This window comes from Artibeus jamaicensis, unplaced genomic scaffold, assembly GCF_021234435.1.
Source record: "Artibeus jamaicensis isolate MK-2021 breed Jamaican fruit bat unplaced genomic scaffold, CSHL_Jam_final contig_391, whole genome shotgun sequence".
In the NCBI taxonomy this organism is placed as follows: domain Eukaryota; kingdom Metazoa; phylum Chordata; class Mammalia; order Chiroptera; family Phyllostomidae; genus Artibeus; species Artibeus jamaicensis.
In genome coordinates this window covers 31,227,196-31,254,377 of record NW_026521814.1, presented here as the reverse complement: position 1 = coordinate 31,254,377, position 27,182 = coordinate 31,227,196, and the positions used below count along the sequence as shown (strand labels likewise).

At 38.7% G+C, this 27,182-nt stretch overlaps 1 protein-coding gene across 1 annotated transcript in view; it reads left to right on the top strand.

Annotated features, from left to right (window-relative positions):
* SATB2 (SATB homeobox 2) overlaps positions 1-27,182 on the top strand; it is a 175,445-nt gene that overhangs the window by 11,455 nt on the left and 136,808 nt on the right. Inside the window, exon 3 of the mRNA XM_037167591.2 lies at positions 11,495-11,671. Within this exon, the coding sequence (XP_037023486.1) occupies positions 11,495-11,671 (177 nt within the window). The remainder of the gene's footprint in view (positions 1-11,494; positions 11,672-27,182) is intronic.

Below are 27,182 nucleotides of genomic sequence, written 5' to 3'. Positions count from 1 at the left end.
ATCCAAAATTTAGAACATTGACTAGAAGGGAAAAAAGTTGCAATCTCACCTATAAGTAATAGAGTGACAGTGTTTCCCAGTATTATTTTAGAAAACAGCTTAAACTAGGATTCTTAAAATTATCTTTTCTATATATCAGTAGTATGCTCAAATTAAATTATTATAGGAATCTGGTTATAAGGTTATTGTGAAATTAATAAAGAAGCAAAGAAATCAGTCAGTGGTAAATTGTCATCCTTTGACAACCAATAATCAAGAGGCGTCAAAGTGTATGATGTAAAGTATATGATGGATAGTTAACTGCCAGTGCAGGTATATGATGGAAAACTGTCTGTGTAGGACGGGGCGAAGCTGGAGCTCCCGAAGCTGTGCTTGGCTTTCAGCTCACCAGGCTCTGTCCAGACAAGACTTTGTCCTGTAGGACTGGCAGATGGGGTTTTAGAAGACCAAACACCCTTTATTATTACTGAGGGTGTACAAGAGGAGCAAATTGTTCTCCGAAAGGGAAGTTATTACCTATTTAAGAACCAAGTAAATGCACTTTACAAGGGTAAATAAGGTGATCCTAATTTTTTTTTCCTTTTCAAATGAATCTCCAGGTAACATTCAGGAAAACTAACCCTATTTACAGGCCGATTCATATAGTAAGTTTGAGCCTCAAGCACATTTTTACAGCTAACTTATAAATTTCCCCAAACTGGAGCTTACCACTGAAAGCCTGCCAGTGCCGTCACAAATGGTCATTAGTTCCCAAGAGAGTTTAAGGAGAAAAGAGCTGTAGGAAAACGCTGTGACTTTTTAGTAAGAACCATTTTGTTGTACGTGTATTTTTTGCCACCATGGCAAAACTGTCTGGGGACCCACCTGCATGTTCAGGATTGATACCGTACATTCTCCTGTGGAAATGTATAGAATTCCAATTAGCACAGGGTCAGAGTACAAATGTCCCCCTTTTCACACTGTTCCAAGGGGTTAGTAGAAAACAAGCTGCAAAGTAATTCCCTTGGCCCCCCAATAAAAAGATTTATAGCAAAATAATTCTCAGCTTCATAATGGGACTGTTGTAGGTTTGTGTTTGATATTTATAAGACTGAAATACAGTCCATGTACCCAAGCTAAGCATTTATTGTAAACAAGTTAACTGCCAAGAGCTTATATTATGTCAAACATAATTATATGGAAGATTGATGTATAGCTTGAAAGCAGGTTTGAGGGAGACAGTTCTTTCTAACCAAGGGAAGCTTCTGAGATACAGCTCCTTTCTTTCTTTACTGCGACTCAATGAAGTTGACTTGCTTACAGCCAGCCTCTCGTATATGTAATAAACACAGGCTTGCTCTCTGAAAACATACCTGTTTGTCAGTCCTACTTCTGTTACCAAAATAAAGAAATGGACTTACATGTGTGGAAGCTATGAGGTATCTTTCTTTTATCATCTTTATCTAGATCTGGGCTGAGACGGTGCTAAGATAAAACATCCTCTCTCACCCCTGGCAGACTAGTAGTCTTCCTTGGCCACACCACACCTTAAGTTCACACACAAACGTATATCATACCCCAAAAGGAATCCCTTTCTCCTTTAATGCAGAGTTCGAAAAAGAGTCTTTGAGCTGTCTTTCTGTTATTTTGTGTTGAGCTGGTGTGAGTAGACCTATTTTGAAACTGTTGCCTTTGATGGGAGGAGGAGAAATTACGCTATTATGCTTTATTTTGTGATTTAGAAATTACTATAGAATTAAAGAATTTATGAATACAGGGACTCTAAGGGGAGTGAGATCTTTTTGAAATTGAGATGTTTGATATCTGGGATTACCCCAAATTTAAAATCGTGTGGTAATTTTCCAGTTTTTTTTTCCTTCACTTTGGGGATGATGGAAACTTACTATTATTATTATTTTATTATTTAGACGTATTACTTTTTTGCAGGAGACAGATAACTTGGGCTTTGGTGATACTTCTTAAAGTTAGTTGAAAGTGGAATAGCACTCCTCCTCTGACTGGGTGGTGTCCTTTGGATAATGTTAAGGATGAATAGAAGATTTTCACTGGATTTATATGCAGTGGCTGAAGTGGTCTCGTAGGGTTTTTTTAATACTAAATTTAGTATTTTCTTTTAGAAATTATGTAAATTACAAAGTGGTTGTCTAAAAATAAAAAAAAATACACTAGTTTTCTCTGTTCTGTCTTTCATCTTTAAGTAACTGCTATAAATTACACAGATACACATATACTTAAAATATCTTGTCTGGAGAGTAGCCCATTGGTGGGGGCCCGAGTCCCTAATCTGTGAGTTGGGTTTTATTAACTTCGTCTCAGTCACAATCATAATGTCCTATGTGTTGCAGTCCAGAGATCGCAGCGCCCCCCTCAGGGGACTGCAGGACACACACTGTGATTGGACTTCTCTGCTCTCTCCTCCGGTCCTTTGTCTTTCTCCTCCCACTGTTAGTCCTTTCAAGACCTTGGTTGCTGTCACTTCTCAGTGTGGGCATTTGTTGGGTCCGTGAAGGAGAGTGGCTTCCAGGGGTGGGGAAGGGAGGGCGATGGCGGCCTGACCGAGCCCGGCTTTGTGAAATCTGCATTCATCTCACAGGGACGGTTTTTACATGTCTACTGAATGTTTATAAATGTTTTGCTGTTTGAACCTTAAATATAGACAGTAAGGTTTCCTTTTGTACGAGAGAATGCCTTTTGTTTTCCACTATAAAAACTTTACCTTTTCAGGGTTTTATTTGATAAAAAAATCTCTCCACTCTAGTATGATTTCCTTTGGGACTTTGCACCAGTGTTTGATCTCAATTTTTAATAATTTTGGTGAGTTAAACTCCCTGAAGAAAACATGCTTGCGCTATGAAATATTCCCAGTAGAAATCTGGGTAGTCTTGTCTTATTGGGAGCTGAGTGCTTGATTCCTTTATTAATTCCTTGCTAGAGAACCTCGGTACAGTCAACCTTTCTTTACCACTGCACTCAAGAAATTAATCAAGGGTTTTCAAAATGTAATTGTTAAAGTAGATAAAATAACATTTAGGTGGAACTCAAAACCTGAGATGATGAAGCAGATGTTTGTATAAAGACAATTTTATTGACTCCTTTTTGACTTATGGGACTCGGAGTTGTAAATTGCTTTTCCAGAGAGCATAATGAGAAGGAGGGGAGTGGCAAATGCATCTTCACTTAAATATTATTTAAAAAAATTATCCTTTGAGAAACTTCCAGAATAAAAAATTATCTAATGGAGGACAGAAATCCTGACATTAATGAATTATGGTGTAGGTCATTTAACATGCCATTGAGTCTCAAGACTTATCAGTATAATCATTTGTAACCCCCTGTGAAAAGAACCTCAGGAATTTAGTGTTGAACTCTTTTTATAATACACAAACTTGTATGTTCCACTTTTTTCCTTTTTAAAATAATTTTTAAAAAAATCTGGGAGCAGTAGACATTTGGTCTCTCTCTGGTTATTGCATTTAAGGAAGATGTTGAAGTCCTTCAAGGTCGGACTTGGCCCAGGACTGCAGATAAGACCCTTCTCCCCACCACTCCCCGCCCCGCCCCCCCCACCCCCCCTACGCCAGGTTCCAGGGTGTGTACAGGCACAGGGCATAGGGTTGTGAGCCACTGGAGTTGTGCACCAATTGACTGCCGTGCCCTCCTGGGGGTGAGGTGACAGTTTCTGTCAACAGTGGTTGTGCACAGCCCTGTGGTCTGATGTGTTTCCCCTGGGGAACATGAAGTGAGCTCCTGAATCCACTGATGCGGACCCTTTCTTGGAAAGATTTCCTCCTTTGCTGAAGCTGAATGTAATGCAGTAGGGCCAAAGTGATGTGGGTGAGCTCAGCCACTGGGGAGTCACGGGAAAAAACCAGATCCAACACTACCTATTAATGGTGGTTATTACTGTCTAACTGGAATTAGCATTTTGTTAAACTGAGCCAGCATTTATTTTGGGCCTGCTAAAGTCAGGCTCTGGGATGGAAAGGCGAGTGCGGGACTGAAGGCGCTTGGGTCTAAGTCCAGCCTACGTTGGAGAAGGAAAGGTGGTCCTCTCATCCACCTGGGCATTTCTGACCTCAGGGAGTTTAGCTCCTTGGGTCCGGCTTGCTGTGGCTGGGTTCCCAGGTGTAGCTCAGGCACACAATGTGCATCCTGTGTGCCTGGGAAATCCTGCTTTGCAAATTGCCAGGCCAGCTCGATCCTGCCAGCAAGTTTCTGTAACTGAAGAGTATCCAGAGACCTGGAGTCCATCCTTCAGCCTTCAGAGCTGACTTCAGGTTGAATTGGGATCTCTTCCCAAGGTTTGGGGACAGGCCCGGAATCGCAGTCCCGGAGTACCGGATCTCTCCTCCTAGGCGCTTCAACTTCAGTTGGAGCCTTCGGGGTTGTAAGTGAGAAGAGGACCAGAGTTCACCCCACCAGCCCTACCTTGGGTCTCTTTTTCTTGTCATCTTCCCAAGTTTAGATCTACCTCAGGGTTCTGCAAAGTAGACTCTGGTTTTACCAGGGAACTATGAGAGTAAAATATTCCTAACTAATCTTACCTGCTTCGCACCCCACCTCCCTACAGGGGTGGAGGCATCCAGGAGCTTTATTATTGAACTTTAGTTGGAGATCTAATCTTGAGATACAAGCAAGTGGGTCATGGCTGAACATGAAATTGAATTTCTGCACATGTGTCTCCATTTATTCCTTAGAGTGACTGTTAAGCAAATTTTGCTTTCTCCATAATTTAGTGTTGACTATATTTCTCCACCTGTGCATGACCCAGGTCTTCAGCTGTCCCACCTCTATCTGGGCTCCTCCTTCGTTCTCAGTAAGAGTTAAAAACAAAACCCCAACAAAAATAAGTGTATTAATCCTTCAGAGAACCTGTAGGTCACAAACAAAGGATACAGAGGAACTTGGGAAAGTGCAGCAGTTCAGGGGAGCCTAGAGGAGCTCTGGCGCACCTGTGGGTGCTCCCTCACCCCCCACCCCCAATTTTTGCTCTCCTGGTTCCAAGACTGGTTATAAAATGTCTTTATTTCTTTACCTGAAGTTCTTTCCATTAGAAGTTAATGTGGAATACAATGTGTTTCTTTTCCAAAGAAAATGTATCTGAGGAGATTAAGGCACTATTACAGGGCTGGACAGTCAAGGTTTATCACTCTTTTTATCTCTGGAATTTTTGAGTTCAGCGCCTGGGGGGATGAATGGGTGGGGGAGTGGAGGGGTGGAATGTGGACCCTCTGGCTGCCCTCGCTACCGAGGTGGTGGGCTTGGGAGAGGACAGCAAGGGCGGGGAAGAGGAGAGAGTAGAATGAATGCATACGATCTGTTTTGAAATTTTGCCTATGGCTTCAGGGAGGAAGTGAGGGACACTGACCATATTTTTTCTTTGTTTTTGGTTGCAATTCTTGGTGCTCTGCTGCTTTTATTGTTGCTGGGTTGGAAGAAGTGCCTAGAGGCAAGTTATTTCTCTTGTCTGTGTGAATGTGATTGAGTGTGTGTGTAAGGGGTGGGGAGAGAGAGAGAATGAATATCAGGTTATAGAGCAACTAAGTGGTTCTTTTGGTTTTTTTTTTAGTAAATTTGCAATAAGAAATGGTAGCTGCTAGCCCTCCCTCCTTTCTCTCCCAGTCCTCTGAAAGACCCTGTACCATACACTCAGTTTACGTGGTAGCATTTGTTTGTGTTCCAGGGGTGCTATGATTTATTGATTGTGGGTAGTTGCTGAGTGTGGTGCTTCACTCCAGGTTCAGTTTTATACAAAGAGCAGAGATGAGAAGCTCTGCCTGCTCTGAAGCTTTTGTGATCTTCAGTTAGTCCCAGGACCTTCTTAGGTGACAGATACACTGGCAGCCACGGGGCAAGGGAGAGGACCACGGGGTTGCCTTCCTTCTTCAAACAGGTGGTTCCTGGCATGAATTCTTTGAAAGACAGGAGGAGAAGGGCCAGCCTCCTCTCATCTCACACCGGCTCCTGTCATTCAAGGGGCAGGTCCAAGAGTGAGGGTGGACCCTTCAGAAGGGCTGGGCAGGAGGCTGGAAACCATGCTCGCCCACATGAGATTTGAGCCTGTCTTTGTCTGTGAGGGACTGAAGATGAAGGCCCGTGTTTGGTCCCTCCTCTGTGCCCAACAGCACAGTGCCTCGCAGGTGGCGGGCCCTAAAAAGGTGAATTTACTTCTAAGTAATGCAGGTCACTGACTGGACATAGCAAGTGGCCAAGGGTTCTTTCCTAAAGGCTAGGCCTTCTGATTTCTATGGGTGTGAGTTTGGGAGTATTATTTTTGACCCCTAGGAAGGCAGAATGCTTGAGTTGGCTAACCTGAACTCTCTTCTTTTGCCTCGGTTTTTTTTTGGGGGGGTATGTTATTTATTTTCTCATAGTTTTAGTTTCCTCATTTATTAAAGAAGAAGTTGAATAACCCCCTTACAAGGTAAATGTGGGGAGATAATAAAGGTACGATGATATATGAGAGTGCTTGATGGCAAGTTAGAAGGTGCTATGCCAATGACAAGTCCTTTTGTGTCCTAACTTTTGTGGAAGGCGTGGAATCCTGTCACTGAGACACCGTGCTGCTGACCTTTCTTTTATCATTGAGGATAGACACCCAGAGCCGTAAAGAATACTGGGTCCTCAGGTACCTTCATGACGGTGTGGCGGTATTTCCAGAAAGCTGTAATTGTTCTTTAAAATGAAGGAAGGGGGAAAAAAGCCCTCTCCTTATTAAAGAAGTTGGGTTAATATAGTTAGGAATAGCCTACAATTTGTTTGATGATGCAGAGAAGATACCATGCTAGATTTGGGAGTTTCACCAACAGTGTACTTGTCCTCAAGATCCGGAACACAGAGGGAACACGGTTGTCCCAGTGACCAGCTTCTGACGAATTTATCCTGTGTTGGAAAAACCATTGTGCATGTTGGTGTTTGGCAGACTGCTTAGAGCAGCCCTGTCTGATCGAGAACATGAGTCTCATGTACAATTTAAAATATTCTAGTAGCTTCATTTGAAAACAGTTGTAGAAACAAGTGAAAATAATGTAATGTATTTAACTCAGTGTGTTCTGAATATTCTACATCAGTTAATTTAAAAAACATGGTATACTTATTTCTTTTTTGGTATTAAGTCATTGAAATTGAGTGTATATTTTATACTTACATCATATCTCAGTTCAGGACTAGTCATATTTCAAGTGTTCAGTTGCCACATGTAGTTAGTGTCTGGATAGGCAGTAGTTAGTTGTATTGGATAGGCAGTTTGAAAGTACGGTGCTTCTAATAACACTCACTGTTTCTGTGCAGGGCACATTGAATATGTTAGGCAGTTATTATTTGTATCTTATATAATCAAGCCACTCAGTCATTATTAGTAGTATTTTCATTATGAAGAAATGCCTTTTACTAAGTAGCGTGAGCATTGATTATGGGACCTGGAAAAAAATTATCGGTCTCTTTTTTCCTCTATAAAATGGTGTTAATACCGCTTCTGAAAAAAGAAAAACAAAGAGGTTCCACTGTTCGAAGGCTCTCTGTCAGACAGCTTACCTGTGTCACACTGTTGATCCTCACCACCGCTCTGTGATGTCGATATTATTACCTGCACTTTGCCTAGGAGGTCAGGTACATCTTCTAAGGTCCTTCCCTCTGCAGAGCAGTGGCAGTGCCAGGATCGGATTCAGGAGGTGCCGACTCCTGAGTGGAACTAGTCTCCCGCACTTTACCCATCGCTCTGCTGCCTCTGTCCTCAGGGCTGCGGTGGTGAAGGCCAGGCTAACACTTTGTAATTGCGTACACTGCAGAAATAATGTCATAATGAAAAGGATGATTTGAGCAGCATGACTGATGACAGCTGGTTAAGCATGTCGTGCTTCTCCTGCCTCTGTGACAGCAGAGCTCACTCACCACACATCCCACTGTCAGAACAACCTGTAGTTTTTGCACATGGCACTGCCTGTCCACCACATCAGACTACCTGCTCCCCACCTGCACCTGTAAAAGGCTTAGTGAGGCTTACGATGCAAAGTTCAAAGTTCCCTACTTGGTCATTTGGAAATGGGTCTGTGCTTCAGTCAAAGGAAAATAGTGCCATAAGCTCTCGATACAGGGCTAGAGCAAGAGCAAGAGTTTCTTTTATATTGAAAAAATTTTTTCTAAATTTTGTTGTAAATACCTTTTAGGTTTACATTACTCCTCTTTATTTGAACTTAGCTTTTAATTTTTCCCATTCTTAATTTACTTCTTGCAGTCCTTTACAAACACTCTCCTTTTATTTTTACCCATTGTCACCTTTTTCTTTTTTCTTTTTTATCTCTTTGTGTCTGGAGAGAGTCGGAGGACCAAATGGATAAATATCTTTTTGTGGCATATATTTCTACTCGTCCTTTTATTGTTTTCTTCCCCAAGGATTTACTCTTTGCAGAGGCTTTCAGAATCTATACATTAATTTTCTTTTTCCCCACACGTGGCCTCAATTGTACTGGTTTTTATTTCTTTTGTCATTGTCACTAGTAATTGAATATATTTTTCTTGTCTTCCCTTTTTTTTTGTAAAAGTAGCATTTCATTGTAGAAATTTATAATTGTTTAGATCAGTGAAATTCTAGTAAGGAGGTTTATTTTTCTAGGGATTAAATTCTGTTTATGATATTCTCTGATGTACATACAGGCTTTTAGAACAGACCTATTATACTCTTCTGGTTAATATTGTTTTATTTTGTAAATTACCTCAAAGTCCTTGTGTTTTTCTTTCTGAAAACATAGGTGATGCATATGAGGGATGAGTGTTTGCTTTTTGGCTGTAAGGAGTTATGGTTGTCATGTCAGATGACAATTGCTTCCTTCAGTCACTGGACTGAAATGTTTAGGAAAGATTTCCATCATTGATGGTTTCAAAGTATAAGGTCCCACATGGAGTAGACCCTTGTGCTTTAATATTTTATTTTATATCACATTCATCGAACTGTTAATATTTTTAAGAATTAATAGGGCCTTACGTTTTTTCAGTTGACCGTACACTTGAGGAGGATTTATGGTTCCTAAGTGATAAAGGCGTGATAGTGCATGGAGCAACAGGACTCATGTGAGGGTTTTATCTGTAACTCCCAGATGTGTGACACTCAGGTATTGACATTAGGAACTGCACGTGAATTCTCGGCATCAAAACCTATGTACACACAGATATTAGCGGTAAAGTAGCTTATGGTACCACTGACTACATGGCCCTGCGTGTGCATATATTTAAATCATTAAAAGTAGAAACCCACCTGCTACCTCAGACAAAGACTGTATACCAGTGTGGAAGAGTTAAAGGGTCTAAGTGGGGGCTAGTCCCTGCTGGTACGGACTCTCAGGAATGGGTCCTATAAATTGTCATTCTGCTTGCTCAGGAAGATTTTACAACACCTGTGGCTGCAGAGGGCAGGGGCCACAGCAGACTTGGTCTACTTGTATCCCTGCTGCCACAGGGATACCTGGCACACAGTAGGTGTTCAGGGAATACAAATCGGAAAATGGATGACCCCAGAGATAATTCGGAGGACATATGATTTTTATTATTCATTACATGTCTTATGTACATTGGGGAATAAACTGAACATAAATAAGCATTTGATTTGCTTCTCAGTACTGGTCGCGATTAACAATAATTTTTATAAGGCACCATGTGGCCAGAACTAATTTGATTCTGTGTCCGAAACAGTCCACTTCATCCTTATTTCCTATTTTCCATAAATCTATACCATAGATAGTATATTTGCTATAAACAATCATGCTGGTTTGTTGTTCTTAGGAATGAACACTGAGTCAATGGCCGTCCCGAGAATGATAAGGTGTGACTTGTTAGACTGTTGTGCAGGCTTAATAATAATTACCATGGTCTTTAATGATAACAATTCTTAATGAGTATTATTATTGCTAATAATGATTATATTTAATAATTATACCCAATATTTATCATCTTTAATAATAATAATTAGCACATGGGAACCAGTCGTACCATTGCATTATCTTCAGAACAAAAATCTAAATCTGTGACCTGGTAGTTTGCAGAGTGTCTGCTCCCACCCTCTTCTCTCCAGATCAGAGTGAGTCAGGAGGCTTCTAGGGTCCGGGCAGCAGGGAGGGGCTTCTAGAAAAACTCCTATGCATTCTTTAAGTCATTTTACACAGAGGCGTTATATTCATTGTGAAGTGCCTTCACAATGACGAGTGAACCCTCCATCTCCCCCATGCCTCTGCCGTCCATCCTTCTTAAGTTTTGATTTTTCTTGCACAAAGAGAAGACCCAGAGGAGATTGTTATTCCATAACCCACTAATTTGTGTGGCCTGCATAGGACAGAGTCCGTGTTTGTTATATGTATGTTGGTAAAACTTTGATCTTCTTATGCCTTGGCTATGTTTAGATTTAAATTTAAAAAAAATAAAAAACAGTTTATAAAAATCTTTGGCAAATTAAACATTTTTTAGCTTTTCACACTTTGATACAAAGCAGAGAAATATTTCAGTGACAACAGATTTCAACAGATTTTCAAGTAGACTAATTTGCTTTATTCTTTAGGGTAGTTTACTTCTTTTCTCTGGAAACACAAGAAGAGATAATCCCTTTCCAGTGGTAATGAGTGTTAATGTATAAACTAATAATTTTTTAAAAGACAAAGCTTTGTATTTTGATGTATATTTTGACACAAGTTAAATATCAGTTAGGACCTTAATGAACAGGGTGTTTCCAGGCTAATTGATAACCTATTTATCAGGATTTAGAAAAATAACAGATACAGAAGAAACTTCTTTAAATGCCTATTGACTTTTTTGTACAGATTCACATAATAGCATAGGCCCTGAAGTCAAATGGGCCACCCTAGTAGGTAATTTATAACATTTCCAGACAAAAGCAGATCTGATCTGAAAATATGAGTCCTGATTAAGAGTTAGTGATAAACCATAGACGTGAATGAAGGGTGTGAGTGTCTAGAAGATCACCTTGACCTCACCTGTGTGCCACCTCTGAACTCGAGGTCTCTCAGTCAGGACACCTCTGATGGGTGCACTTTACTTTTTAATGACTAGAATCTGAGGGTTCTTGCCATGGCCGGGGGCAGTTCTGTTTCAGTCTGGTAGTAATAATGGAGGTAGTTGGATGATGTAAAGAACAGTCCAAGTTGACATGAATATGTTTAAGGGGATCTAAATAAAAGTAGAGAAACTTCATGCCAATCACAATCAATGGATTGTGATTCTGTGGAAGAGCTTAACTTCAAAGAAAGTGTATGTTTGTGTGAGGACAGAAAGTGAAGAGCATGGATTTTGGCTTTTTGATTAAAAAAAAAATAATGGAGAAAAAAGCCCCACAGCTTTCCCATTAAGCCCATCTGACTAAGAGGCTTGTTTAATCTAAACCACTGTCGATCACAGATGAATGACTTTTATAACTGTCTCTTCCCTTCCCATCATGGTGACTGAGATTTGCTTTGTAATGTTTGTGTTTTGCTCTCGAATCGTGTCCCTCCAGGTTTGATGATACCCGTCTTTTGTGTGGTGGAGCAGCTGGATGGCTCTCTCGAATATGACAACAGAGAAGAACATGCGGAGTTTGTCCTGGTTCGAAAAGACGTGCTTTTTAGCCAGCTGGTGGAGACTGCGCTCCTGGCCCTGGGGTACTCCCACAGCTCCGCGGCCCAGGCACAAGGTATTAATGCCTCTCTCCTCTCCTGTTCATGCCTTTTGTCTGTCATGATTTGGGGAAGAATGTGCTCCCCGAAATAATTCTCCACACAGGGGTTGGAGGAGAATGGTCAAATTTAGCATCTTTTCCAAACAGTGAATGGCAGGCTGAATGTTTTTTGCAGAGTCATGTTTGCTGGTTGCTGTAGGAAGTATTTGACCAGCATCTCTAGAGTGACCAAAATCACCTTTTATTTCATAGTGGTCACCACAGGGCTTTTTGTTTGTTTGTTTGTTTTGCATTGATAACTCTATTATTTTCTCCTATGTTTCCATATTGGTATTTTTTGACCCCGTGCTGAGATGTTTGACTCCTACCTTATCAAACTTTAATACATGATTTATGGGCATTCAGTTTTTAAAATGTATTTACTGCAGCATTTGTACTTTACAATCAGCTTTTCATTAAATAGAAAAAAAAATAGATGCATCTGACCATACTTTTGTATCTTTGAAAACTGCTCTGTAGCCCATTCATTTAAAAAAAAAAACTCACTTTCTTTGTAATTAATTCCTCTTACCTATTTAATAAAATATTAAAACGGCGTCATTATTTGAGCGTTTACTGTACAGCACTGGGGAGCCCATTGAGAGCTTGTGTTGCTGCATTCTGAAACATAGCCATTGTTCTTTCTGCCAAAGAATTGACAAAGCAAATAACAACAAAAATGCCCCCAAACCTTGAAAAATAGAACATTTTTTGACCCAAATGGAATGATTATTCTTGTTTTTCAGCTGAGTCGATTGAATTGTATAGTTTATAATAATAGTGTATGAAAAGAGAAGCATGTGACTTCCAGGTTTTGTTTTATATATTCATTTCCTATGTATGTTCCTATAAATTACCATCTTAACATTTGTGTATGTGCCAAGGATCTTTGCTACTTTTTAAACGAGTTCTTCTTTACGTAAGTCCTCCTAAGAACTGTTAGTCAGAGAGTCTATTTATTTAGATAAGGAAACTCTGAGAGATTAAGGCATTTATGCAAAGTTACAAATATGGTGACCAAAGACATAGTATTTAAACCAGGATTTGATTCTGATTCTGTAAGCAGATCATTACTTTTTTTAAAAAAATGCTGTAATTAAGTATTTAAATTATATCTTAGTTCTGTAAAGATAGCAACCCATCAGACTGGGGGGACCAGAATACTTCCCCAGGCCAGGTAGTGTCCCAGAGATTACTGTGAGTACAAGTATATTCTGGAGCACTTGGCCTATCTGGTGCCGCAGTACAGCTGAATTGTAGAGTCTGCTGCTTTGAAAGCAGTGTAATAAAGGATGATTCATTTTCTTTCTCTGAGGACTTTCCTTCTTGTGAGAGGGATTTAAGATCTGATCTTGAGCAAATTGCATACTGGCACCATTGCTTTTATTTCATGCTATCTGCCTAAATGAAATAAAAGAACACCCCCTTTCCCCCATAAACTTTTCATGCCATTTTAGGGATATTTTTCTCTGAATGTAAAGGTCATTGTATCCCACTGCTTGCATCCTGGTGTGCCAGCTTCCTGTTTGACAGGGCTATCCATCTCAGTTAGCACGGCTGCTCAACGCGCCGTGAGCTCACATGTGGAGCACAGAGCACTAAGTGGCCAAGATTTGATTCTTGGCACAGGCTCAGGGAAGGGCCGCTCAGGAAATTTGCACTAGGGAGCCACACTGTTCCATTCAGTGATATGAACCGAGAGTTCTGCACACCCAGGTGAGATGCACTAGCAAGAAATATCATCTACAGTGGAGGATTAAACAGCGGAAAAGTCAAAAGCAAGTATTTGCTTTCCCAAAGTTTTTGAAAAACATGCTTAAAAAATACTATTACACTTTTAAGCAAGTTGAATCAACATTCTGAAGGAACTCTAGATCACAGATATACTTTATTTTGTAGGTAAGCAAAAGTTTTATCACTAGGTCCTATACTGTCATCTCACAGAGGGAGACAAAAGTCACAGTTTGTTTATTTTGTTTTAAAGTAGGCTACCAATCTCTGATTTGCGTAAATAGAGAAACTTAAAACTGTTTACTTTAAAATGAAAATGTTAGATCTTTCTTGTCATTTAGATCATCAAACGTGTACAGTTTGCTGCATGTTTGTCATAGAACAAACAGAATGCTTGATAAGGCAGGTGGTAGTCCATGTGCTGGACAAACACCAGAGTGGGGAACAGCTAGAAAAGGCAGTAGAACATTCACATGGGCAAGGCCTGAGGTTTCACATCTCTTGTTTTCTGTTTTGTTTTGTTTTGTGTTGGTTTTGTTCATTGGTGTTTAGGAAATTTTCCGAAGGTGGGGAAGTCATTGGCGAATTCATTTGCAGTATAGATACTGAGTATACCTGAGCCTCTTGTTCCTGTGCGGGAAAAGTTGGGCAAAGCCAAGCTGCAAGGATAGCGGATTGTTTGAGCTTATTAAAAATTGAGGCTCTTGAAACATGATTTTTCATTTTGACCAGAAAAGAGTTTCAAATAATTGAGCCAGAGTAGTATTCAGATTGCTTTTAAAAAAGATGTTCGCAGTGTCATTATTTTGGAGTGATACTCCTTGGACTTCCTGGACCCATGTTCTTGTGAGTGTGGGAGAGTCAGTTTCTTTTCTGAGAGGGCAGTTCTCTCCAGGTGAGCTGAAGAGATTGATAAAGGATATTTGCTTCTAAAGATAGAAATTCCACTACAGTGGAATTCATGGATTTCCGACTTCTACCCCTACCCTCATTTTTAATAGTAACCTTCTTTATTTCAAACCAGATATTGGGACCCAAGAGAGATAAAAGCATGAGATATTATAATAAATCCTGGGCACTATGCTTCAAACTTACCCAAACCCTGCATTTCCTAGCATACATACCATTAACTCTGTGATTCTCAAGGATATAAGATGCAAGATTCATCTGATCTGCTGTTTGGCATATGCAAGAAGCTGAGAGATGGCAGGCTCTTTGCTTTTTCCAGAATAGGTAGGTTAAGGTCTAATGAACAGCAATTACATTTTACATTATACAGTAGACTATGAGTCCATGCAGAAACTCCCTTCCCAATTTGAAGTCATCACTTCCTTTATTCTTCTGACTTCTCTTTTTATTCTTTCAGTTCTGCTCAATAAGACTTTTGGTAACAGCCATGGATCTCTGTACATTGTTCAGAGGGTTTTTTATCCTACCAATTTAAGTAGCTGTTAGTACTTGCCAGTAGGGATGGCAGATGCATTTACTATAATGTTATGTGAATCAAGCAGATATACAGTCTTAGTTATATAAAATTTCACATGTATGCATAGAAAAAAGGACAGGAACTATGTCAACAGGGTGTGGGGAGATTAAGTGGGATTTTCTCCTCTTTCTAATCAGTAAACAACATATAAGTATGAAATTCTACTTCAGTGAATTCTTCTCTTTAAAAGCAGGAAGTTGTTTTTACCTCATTCCCCAATGTTGATGATCAGTTTACTTTGTCCCTAATTAATCTGTAAATGTGAAAACTTACACATGGTGCAGAGGCATTTCTGTTGCTTTTTCAGTTTACGATTTTTAAAAAAGAGTCAAGAGGTCATTAATAAGCTCCATTGATATAAAATCAAGGGATTTCTTAGATTCTTATTAGTAGTACTAGGTAACATTAATTAAGCAATTACTGTCTGTCAGGCACTATTCTAAAGATTTGCAATTACTAAGTCACTGAATTCTCAAACAGCTCTTTGAATGGTGTGTCTCCCATTCCACAGATGAGGAAACTGAGGCAAATACAGAGGGGAAGTAGCTTTCCCAGTGGTATAGGGCTAGTGGGTGGGAGAGCTGAGTCCAGTGATTCACTTCCAGAGCCAGGGTCCTTAGCCACAGGGCCGTCCTGTGGCAGACCTGGCCATGGAGAGCTTATAGCTGGGGAAGAGTGGATTCTTATTTAATGCTTGTGCTTCACTTTTTGACAGAAGCCCTGAAAGGCAGGATTTTTTGTATATGTGCTGCTGAAGTAAGCACAAGTTAGGACTTTTTGGGTGGGGTGCTTTTGAAAAAAATAATTATATTTATTTGGTAATGATAAATTATACATAGAGATACTTTTTCAAGGTTAAGAGACACAGACCTCATTAAAAACAAATAAGTAAACAAGCAAACAAAGCAAACCTAATAATTATTATCTGCTGAAGATCAAGTAATTCAAATATACAATTATATAATTCTTGCTTACAAGGCCAGAATGATTACTGATATGAAAATAAAGCATATTGCTTAGTAATTCTGATCTTCAACATAATTAATTCAGCAGTATTAAGTGCCTATCATGTGCCAGTCACTATTCTAGGTTTTGTGGATAAAAAACTGAAAAAAAAAATCTTGCGTTCATGAAGCTTACATTTGGTAGTTCAGTTACATGTCAAAAGTTTAGTGTATAGATTATTAGTTGATTTTTGTCCCTTTATGCTCAAAATATCTAATACTTAGGTTCAAAGACAAGAAATACACAAAAAATTTATTTATAATTTTGGTGCTAATTTATAATTAAATGTTCATTTTATTCCTGAAAAAATACTTTGGAATTCCTTGCTCTCTTGTTAGTTTTTAAAAGTAGATGGCAAGATAGGAATGATGGATGAAAAGTTCTAGAAAACTCTTGCCCTGGTTGGTGTGGCCCAGTGGATTGAGTGTCAGTGTGTGAACCAAAAGGTCCCCCGTTGGATTTGCAGTCAGGGCACATGCCTGGGTTGCAGGCCAGGTCCCCAGTTGAGGGCACGAGAGAGGCAAGCACACATCCACGTTTCTCTCCCTCTCTTTCTCCCTTCCTTCCCCTATCTCTAAAAATAAGTAAATAAAATCTTTAAAAGTTCTAGAAAACTCTTGCTTTTTTCCTCATTAAAGGAAAGCTGTTTACTTGCCACTTCTGTCCTTTGCTATCTCCATTTTAAAAATAGTCCTTTTGTTGGCTTGGATTTTTATTGGTGAAACTCCTCAGCTCTTAGAAAACCATTTCTTTAAATTATTCCTTAGTAATTGTGATCTTGAAAATAATTAATTCAGCAGTATTAAGTGCCTACCATGTACCAGCCACTCTTCTAGGTTCTGGTGATAATGAACTGGAGAAAAAAAGTCTCGCTTTCATGGAACTTAGATGGCACTTACAGGCATTCAGTACGTGTTGGAAGAATGAATAAGTGAACTGGGTATTATTTATTACCCTGAAGAAATAGTGTATGCTTCCTAGAAAGTACCAGTTTACTTTCTTTAATAATTAGGTTTGGACTCGTGAACAGGAGCTATTTTGTTTCCGTATAACAGTGGTACATAGCACAGTGTGCAGCTTACAAGAATTCACAAAATGTTTGTTGATTGAATGAAAAGTTTGGTAAACCTTATCCATGAAGGATTTTTTTCTTGGCATCATTGGGAGGTTGGCCCCCATTCATGAATTAACTGTTTTTATCAGAACAGAAATGTAATTTGACTCCTTATTGATCAGCTATTATCATTTCCAGATCATTCCATGTCATCATTCCATACTTGATGTTTTGGCTGTGCTCACAGTGGCAGAACACTCCAATAAGAACTTTTAGAATCATAAAAGGTAGTTATTTAGAAGGTACTCATGGGACTGCTGGGACCCGAATTCTTCTGGTCAGAACTTAGAAATATTTTGTCAGTGTTTATCTTGACCTTATCTGTTTGAATGCATTGTATGTAGGGAGAATAATTTCTAGTTCATAGAATCAAGGATAAGAATAAATAGAATAAGATTTAAAACCAAAGTAGTGAGGATATTTATATAAAAAGGAATGGCTTAATTTTTTATAATTTATTTGTAATTATGTTATATATGATAAACTTATTATTATAAACTTTGCAATGGACCAGCTTTTTACATTTAATTGGAAGACCTTTATATAGAAACTACTTTAAAAACAGTTTTAAAACTAATTTATTTTTAGAGAGAGGGGAAGAGAGGGAGAGAAACGTCAGTGTGTGGCTGCCTCTCACATGCCCCCAACTGGGGACCTGGCCCACAACCCAGGCGTGTGCCCTGAGTGGGAATTGAGCCTCGGACACTTTGGTCCTCAGGCCAACACTCAACCCACTGAGCCACACCAGCCAGGGAAGAAACTACTTTTAAAATAAGTTTTATCATTAAAAATGAGTTTACTTTCATTTAAATTGTTTAGCACTTGAAATGCTCTGTTCTTAAATTAAATCCCTAAAATGTTTTATTATGGAAACAAGCAACATATACAAAGTAGAGAGACTAGTGTTATTACATGCTCAGGAACTCATCACTTAAACTTAACTATTCATGGTCAATCTTGTTTCATCTCGGCCTCCACCCATTTCTCACCTCTCCCCCACTGGGTTATTTTAAAGCTCATTCTAGACCTCATACTTTATCTACAAATATTTTACTAAGTGTCTCTTAAAGATAAAGCTTATTTAAAAAACATAACCACAATACTAGTATGATTTTTTAAAAAGGTAATTCCTTAAAATCGTGAAATATCTAGTCAAGACTCAAATTTTCCTATTGTTTTATAATTTTTTTTTTTAGCATTTGCTTATTCAAATCAGGAGCCATACAGATTTATGTATTGTACTTGGTTGATGTACCAAGTCTTTGAATCTATGTGTTTTCCATGTTCTTAAATTAAAAAAAAATTTAAACATATGTTTGATGCAAATTAATGCATAACTATTTTTTGTTTTGCTAAACTTAATGTCAATTCTAACCCTATAAGTACTGCAAATACTATGGTTTCAAATAAGCAATTAGTAAGCTCAATCATAACCTTGTGAATTTAAGAAATCACACTTTTTCTTGAGGGAGGATGGTTAAAAGACGTATGTTGTCTGGAGCTGAGTTTTTCTTGCTTTGAAAGTTTGACATTCTCCCCATTGAAAGTGTTTAAAATGACCCCTTGCCTTGTCTTGCTTCTTTGGTTTCTTTCCTTGGCTCTTTCTCTCTTTTTTTTTTTCCTCCCTACTTTTCCTTCTTTAATTAAACGCTCATGTTTGGGATGCTCTTGGCAGTTTTTTCTTTATAAGGGCAATGTTGAAAAAAGGCGCATATTTAGAAATTTTAGGCCTTGGAGCAAACTTTTAACAAACAAGCTGCTATTACAAAAAATTCCGTGGCTCTCAAAAAAGAGCTAAAAAAGCTACCCAAAATTGCTGTTAACTGTATTTCAACCCTCATTAGAGCTGGACGGGCCAAAGTGTGAAAGGCTGGCTGGGCCAACACAAATCTCTAACAAGCTCCCTATACTTTTCCCTCCTCAGCTTCATAAAATTAAATTGTCATATATGTGTGTGAACACATGCATTTGTGCGTTCACACACAGCAAAACCTGAAACACTACTTCTGCCAAATGAAAAATAATGCTTATCTTACTTCCTTGTCTATTAGATGCTTATGAAAATACCTAATACAAATGTTTACAGTTCTGTATTTCTTATATTTGTTTATATTGTCATAAATGTGTGTTATTCTGAACACACACGTAAATATGTAATCATGGCTCACATGAAAGTCACCTGGTGGAGTTTTTGTCTCTGTGTAGCTTCATAGAGTGTGAAGACCCTATTTGATTTGCTGGATGTCTAGGAGTTGAGTAGGAAGCATTTGATAAAAACCTCTGAGGGCAGTGAGAAAAATATGATTTCACTTTACCTCTGGCCTTGTGATTTCTGTCTGCCCATTAACAAATCACATAATTAGAAATAATTCAATAAAAAATTCTAGCTCATCATTTCTTCCATGATGAGAGAAGTATTTAGTAATGTTCTCAGCTATTCTGTTTGGGGCAATTGGCCATGGTGGTAATTAGCTTTGGTGTTTTTTTTAAACTGCTTAAAATCCTTCTCAGAATTTAGGTATTCATGCCAGTGACTTGCAGGAGGCTGATCATTTATGTTCTCTGTTTTGTCATTCATGTAAGATGATTTCGGTTAAACAGATTGACTCACAGCGATATACAACTTTTATTTAATATTTAAAGTATGTCCCATTAAAAATATATAGCTTTGAGGAGTTATGAGGAGGTAACCTACAACCTAAATTTGGTGATACTCTGATAAAATTCATACTGTGATTAATTTTTTATCTTATTCTCTAAAGTATAACTGCCTCTCATTACTGTATGGACTTGAAATGCAAGGTAGAGTCCTATGCTGCAGACCCAGGCTTTTGTCTTTAAGAAGATGGAGTATACAGATCCCATTCAGAGATCTCATTTGGTGAAAAGCACGTTCATTACCACACTTATAAATGCTGCAGTAGAGTGCTGTTACCTTTCTGGTAGATGCTTTTTTTTTTTAAGATTTCAAAAATTTATCTTTTAGAGAGAGGGGAAGGGAGGGAGAAAGAGAAGGGGAGAAACACTGATATGTGAAAGATAATGGATCTGTTGCCTCTTTCAGGTCCCCATCTGGGGACCTGGCTGGCAACCCAGGCATGTGCCCTGACAGGAATCGAACCAGTGATCTTTCAGTGCACAGGCTGGCACTTAATCCACTGAGCCACACCAGCCAGGACTCTGGTAGATTCTTTGGATTTAAAGCACCCCACTGATACAGCTCTCAGTGTCGGTGCTGTGTCATCATATTCCAACTTCTAAATAAAGCCTATTTTGATGTTTATGATAGACAGTAAAAAAAATTCTTGGCCACAGGACACTTTGCTATTAAACTGCTTTTATAAACCTTCTTGCTTACTTAAAAAAATATGGATAAGAGCTCTGTCATCTAAATCTTATAACTTGAGTTACTTCTTTGCAAAATTGTGAAATTTCAGAATTTTTGTTCTTTTACTTTTTGTTTTACTGTACATTTTACATTTATACTTTACCAACTATTCTCAGATACAATATTATTGTAATTTAAAATCCTTTTGGGATGTCAGTGCCATACTATTTCATTCATCTGCATCATCTCAGTAGTTGGAGAGTTTATTACTTATTTAGGTACCTTGGCACATGAGTGGTTCCCTGAAATGTCAGGGACCTCTTCTGTCTTGTGACACAGAACAAGCTCAATGGTGACTATGGGAGGCAGCGGTGAAAGCATTCAGCTGGCCATTTGGTCACCCATGGACACTTTATTTTGGTTTCTGAGGTGCCAGATAGATTACATGTGATTGTGATGAGCATCTGAACCAGTGCTTTTGAAATGCATTGTGTGTGTGTGTGTGTGTGTGTGTGTGTGCACGCGCGCGCGGGTTTGTGTTTGATGGAAGCTTTGAGAACTATAGCCGTAGTCAAGGCTCTCCAGTGCATACCATCTGCTTGCTCAAAAGCAGTAGGTAGCTACGTTATTTGTGCACCAATGAGAAAAAAATACCAAAGGTTTTCCTCTATCTGTCTGCTCCTTTTTGGTTTGAAGAAATAGATATCTATCACCCAGGACAGAACAGCAATCTGCCCTACTGTTTTACAAGCTTGTTACTCAGGTTGGAAAAGATTGCTGCAGGCTATATGCAAATACACAGTGCCCAAGGTTCATCACAGCTCAAAGCTCCTGCTAGGCAGAGAAATACATCAGACATATTCCTTCTGTCAATTTTGTAAATCAAAGAGTGAGAAGCTGGAAAGCTCATAGCGCAGTCAGGCCCCTGCCCTCAATGATTTGGCTCTACAAAGCCTAGTAATCTCAGAGATAAAAGTTGGGTCCTCATCCTGGGAGGAGTTCAGAGGGCAGTCTGTTCTAGATCAAAAACTGACCAGTTTTACCACCTTCAGATGGTGTTTTTTTCTTTTTTGTATTTTTTAAAATCATGCTTCAGAGCCACAGTAATAAAGAACAATTCTAAATGTCATATGTTGTTACTATGAACACACTGGTTCCTTGGGATGCTGGGGAGGATTTTTTAAAAGGGGCCCTGCTGGAGGTTCTCTGCAGTGGAAGACACATCAACATTTTTTGGAAAGAAAGCACTTTATTTAGCCTTTTGAGCAACAGTGGAAGAATTGTGGTTGAGTTTTATTGTTCCCATTTAATGGAGAGAAAATCAACAAAGACAATTTTAAAGTTGCATCTTAATTTCCTGAGTTCCTCACACAAAAGCACTTTATTTACTCACTGAACAAGTATTTATTGAGTGCCTAGTATGTGTCAGACATTGTTGTTCTTGATGTTGTGGAAACAGCGAAGGATCAAATATATGATGCCACTGCCCTCAGGATACTGACATTCCAGCAGGGACATAGAAAATAAGCCATAAATATATAATAAAATATTAGGTAGGATCTGATGTTATATTATGCATATGTTGGCCCTGATCTCCCCATCTTGTCTAAATTTGGCAACTTTAGGCTTTGATATAGTAGCTTCTTAGCAAGAACAAAATTGAAGGTTTTGAATGGGTTTCAAGGATGAAAAATACATGATGTAGGCACTTAAAAGAGTAAGTCTGAGTTTTCTGAAAAATTTACCCATGTGGTTTGACTCTTATTTGGAATGGGGCAAGTGCAACATTGTCAGGATAAGCTTTTATGAAGCCATGGTTTAGATTTTGTAAAAGACACTGAAAAATTTTTATGTAACAGACATGCTATGAATATATTTAACAAAATTAATATTAATTAATAATAAGCATTAATATTTATTAGTGCTTCTTTATTATATAGAAGGTATTGTTCTAGGTCTTAACATTCAGTCCTCACACTAACCCCATGAAGTACTTAATATCATTGTCCACCTTTTTTTTACCAATGACTAGATTGAGACTCAGAGAGGTAAACAGCTTTTTGATACCATAAACTGGCTCCAGAGAATGTGTGTTTACCCAACATCCCATTTAGTGGCATTATATTTGTAAGTCTTTCAATTTAGGCCTTTCAAACTGGTAGTAAGTGTATTTTTTAGGCATAAACCAAAGATTGACATTTTGGAACTGTTAACATATATGTATTTTTAAATTGAGTGGGAAGCTTGTTTTGAGTTTAAATAACAAAATTGAACTTGCTGTTTTGGGATGGTGTTTTATAAGTATGAGAATTTATTTTATTAGATCCCATTTTTCAATATTTGAGCTCCTTATAAACTTATAAGTTAAAAAAAATCTTTTTCTAATAAAAGACAAATGCTTGTCAGTAATAGACAACTGAAAAATACAGAAAAAGTGGAAAGATCACAAAACCCTCCCATGGACCAACCACCTAGGTATAATTGCAGGTAACATTATAAGGTGTTCTTTCTCAGAATTCCAGGTGTTCTTTTTACATTGTTGAGGTCGTATGTGTGCAGTATTTTGGTTTTCCACTTAACATTATAATGTACGATTTACACATTATTTAACATCACTTATAATACTAACTAATAGGGGAGCTTTTGGTTTTCACGTCAACTGTGAACCATTAGCTTTCTACCCAGAAAGCTTTAGAGCGAGAGCAGCGCATTAGCAGGTGAGGACACAAGGATGCCCATCCGTGTGCTGCAGAGTGACGTGCTCTGACATTTGTGTGAAAAAGTATTTCTTGCATTTGACTCATTGCAGGTGAAAGGCCAGTTATTTATTTATTTCTTTTAGATTTGGCATTGACTTTCTTTTTTCTCTGCCTTGTGGTTAAGAGTTAAGTTTTTTAATGTGGGAGAAGACATTGTGTCATTCAGGAAATCTTAGTTAATTGATTTCATATTTTGTTTTTATAATAGTTTTGTTCTTACCCACATTTTGGTCTTTCTCCTTTTTGGGAAACACACACACAGCATTGTGTGGGTTAGTTTCTGAGCGCTTACTAGTTTCACAATGACAGTCCCGTGTTAGAGATGTCCCCGGAATTAATGACTGATGACAGTTTGTGTTTTAGCCTCTGGATTTTGCCATGTGCAATGTGATGGAGATTTTATGAAAGACTCTTGGGGGGAAACTGTTAGGGAAGGTTTTTCCTGTTTTTAAATTGACTGAGGACAGCCCAGCATTGGGTAGGGAATTTGCCAAACAAATCGTGAAAGCTCCCTGCTTGAAGGAGTAATGGATTGCAGTCCCTTCTGGTGGTGTGCTCCTGACCTAGGATCCTCTGGGCATGGAAAGAGAGGAGCGTCTGTCTCACTTCTGTATTTTACAGTTCTCAGACTGGTCCCACAGCTCAGCAGGTGTGGGGGGGACCTGGTTAGAACCCAGAAGTATCTGGGCGCTCCCCTGCACCCTTCCCAGGAGTGTCTCCCTCTGTGATTCCTGGAGCCTTTCAGCTCGCCCCAAGGCCTGTCCTCTGAGGCAGGGATCGTCCTTTTCCTGTGCGATTGTATTGGTGGTCCGTGGGTTGAGAGAAGTATTTGCTTTCAGTAAATATTTAGGTGGGTTTTATAAGAGCCATTGCAAGGATTGGTCAGGATTTATATATAACTTAGGTTATCTAATAAATATACTCATGTAACCAAAAAAATCAATTTATTATAAAAGAAGGGTTTAAACACTGGTTTAAAACCAGTGTTTTATAAAGTATACATATCAGAGATATCTCACAGCACACATTAAGTTACAGTTTGCTATGATGATTGTTTTTTATTTGTAACTCCCAGTGGACGTTCCTGTAAAATGCACCCATTTGCAGTTTAAAGCAATTAGGATCAACAGTTGCCTTTCTGTCTTACTAAGGGGAAATGGCCTATTGTGACTAATGATATGATTATGAATTTGTTAGTCTCTATGCAGATATTAATTTAACCAGGTAAATTATAAAGAGTGGACTCAACTCTGTTGTGAATTAGGGGGATTAAGAACACTTGTACGAATAGTATACTGCCCCAGGGGACTGTGGTGTTGCTTAGCCCTTAATAAGGGATCTTGGTTGTGTTGCCTTGAAGTTTACTGAAATTACCAATTTATCAACCCATCAAGGACCCATCAAGAGGAAATTTCCCCCTTATCTCCCATGGGAATGCCTCGGTATTAGTCAGTGAGATAAAGTCTTGTTATGTTCATGAATGTTTAGTCCTAAAAAAAAAAAGTGGTGTATTTATCCTTGCCAATTATAGTGCTGGTGACCACAGAGCTTTCTCTGTGCCACGCACTGTTCTAACTGTGTCGCATATGTTAACTGATTTGTTGCTCACAAACTGTGTGTGGCATAGGTACAATTATCTTCATTTTACAGCTGAGGAAACTGAGGCACAGAGAGGTTAAGTGAGTTACCCTAGGACACACAGCAAGTAAGTGATGAAGTCAGGATTCAAATGTTCAAATCCAGTTATTCTGCTTTTCAAAGCAGTGGCTTACCTTTACTCTCTGTGGCATGATTAGGTATTATTGTGATAGTGGGTTATTATTAAGAATATAAATAAAAGCCTGTACAAGACCTTACCTAATGTAACATGACCAGCTCGTTAAAATGCCACATTTTTCCAGCTGGAGGTGGGCAAAGAGGAAGGAAATGGGGACATCTGTAATAGTGCCAACAATAAAAATAAAGTTTAAAAAATCCTAAAATGCTACATATTTACGCCTCTTTTCCTTTTATTTATTTATTTTCTTCTCGTAGTAGATTGTGGGAAGAGAACTTCAAAGCCATTACAAGTGCATTCTACTTAATCTGAAATATTTTGATGCTTCTGGAAAAGTGAGATGATTTAATTTCATATATAATTGCGTGAGGAAATATAAATTATGTTTTCTAAAATACCTATGACACTAAACCACAAAATGAACAGATAAAACTGATTTGTTCTCTGACAAGTCAAGATATATGGCCATGTTTTCATTGCAAGCGTGTTCACGGGGATGGAGCCGCCGAGTGTGCCACAACTCGATGTGAGCCACTCCCGGGCGGCTCCGCTTCCACATGGGCATCTGAGGTGATTTACAGCTCGTACTAAATTTTTTTAACACACTGTCATGAAAGGCCCCGGTTGAACTTCTAAAGTCATGGAATACAGATACATCTTTCCAATAGAACTTTTTTAACATGCACTTACTCTTCAGGAATAGGTTGTTTTATCCTGTGGGGAGGGTGGAGCATTTTTCAGAGCACTGGGTGAGGGGTAGTGTTTAGGAAATTCTCTCTTAAGTGCATTTAATAGTTTCCTGGAAGGTATGTGTTGACTTCTTCTGGAGGGTAATTTATTCATGGTAAGACTGAGCAAGAAGTTTTTTTTCTTCCCACTGGGCTAAAAACAGTGCATTGGAGGTCTCTGTGGTGATAGAAGGCTAAAACTCAAAATTTGGATGTTATGAGTTTAAGCACTTCTCAAAGGACCTGTGTCCCCAAGCTGCCACAGTCATTTGCTTGTCCTGCATTTAAAAAGGCTTTGAAAGGTAGAACCAAAATAGCTCTGTTTGGAGTACTAGGGATTCTGGGAAATGTGAGAGCGTTGTCTTCTGTGTGAGAGAGGATTGATAATGGGTTGATTGTCAGTGGCGTAGGTTTTGCCGGGCACTGATAGATTTTTCACTTAAGTTTGCCGTAATCACTTACCTGGTCCCCTTTGTGATCCATGACAGATGATTTATGATGGGTGGGTAGGAACAGGAGTAAAGACCAGTTTTTGTTTTTTTTTGGGGGGGGGTCAGATTGAAAAACAGAACTTTGTAAGGCAGAAGGTCTTGTTGGGTTTGCCTCAATTTTAGCCTGATAAATGCAGACACACAGGAGGTTATTCTAGATGATGGGGACTTGTATTTGATGCTTTATGTAATGTTTTCTCCTAAGGTACATTTTCTGTTATCTGTATCGAAAAGTTGGTTGAAAATGGTTGTCTAATTTAAATGCTAGAACTTATTAAAACACTAAATCAAACAACAAATAGTATTGTATAACATTGTAAGAATGTAGAAGTAAACCAGGCTAAGATTTGAAAGTAAGAGTCACTGATAAAGTTTCACAGTTGTACATTAGTTTTTTAAAAATTAATTTCCAACATAACAAAATAAGTGGTTAAGAGCATGTTGCTTTGCTAATTTCTTTTCCCTAAGGCACTGTTGGGAAATGCTCGTGGTGAACAGCTGAGTATCGAGGCATGACTCACCTTTCAGATCAGCTGAGAGCTGTCTAACATGGTGTAACGGGCTGGGGGCTCCAACTTGGTGTCTTCTAGAGTCTTCCTCTCATTGAGGACAGGACAGTAGATATGGGGGTTAGGTGTAGTGGACTTAGGAGTCTGGCTGCTGGACTTTTCATCCTGGTGCTGTTACTTCCCAGCCCTGTGACGTTCTGCCTCAGTTTTCTCATGATATCATAGGAGTAACAATAATCCCTTTTTCCCAGGGCTGTTAGAAATACTCAATGAAATAAGCCATGTAAAGTGTATTGAAAGGTAAGGGCTGAGTACAGGGTAGTTACTATTATGATCACTAGTGTTATTATGTTACCATGCAGAGGCCAGAGTTATGTTAATTTCTTTTGTTTTTCTGTAGCTTTCAATTAAAAAGGTCTTCATTCTGAAGTATTGGATGAGAATTACCAGTATTGTTTCCTTAATCTCTTTAATATATTATGGTATAAGAAGAATAGATCCTTTGATATTCATGCATTTTTAACAACAAAATTCTATTCCATGGCAAACAAAATTTCCT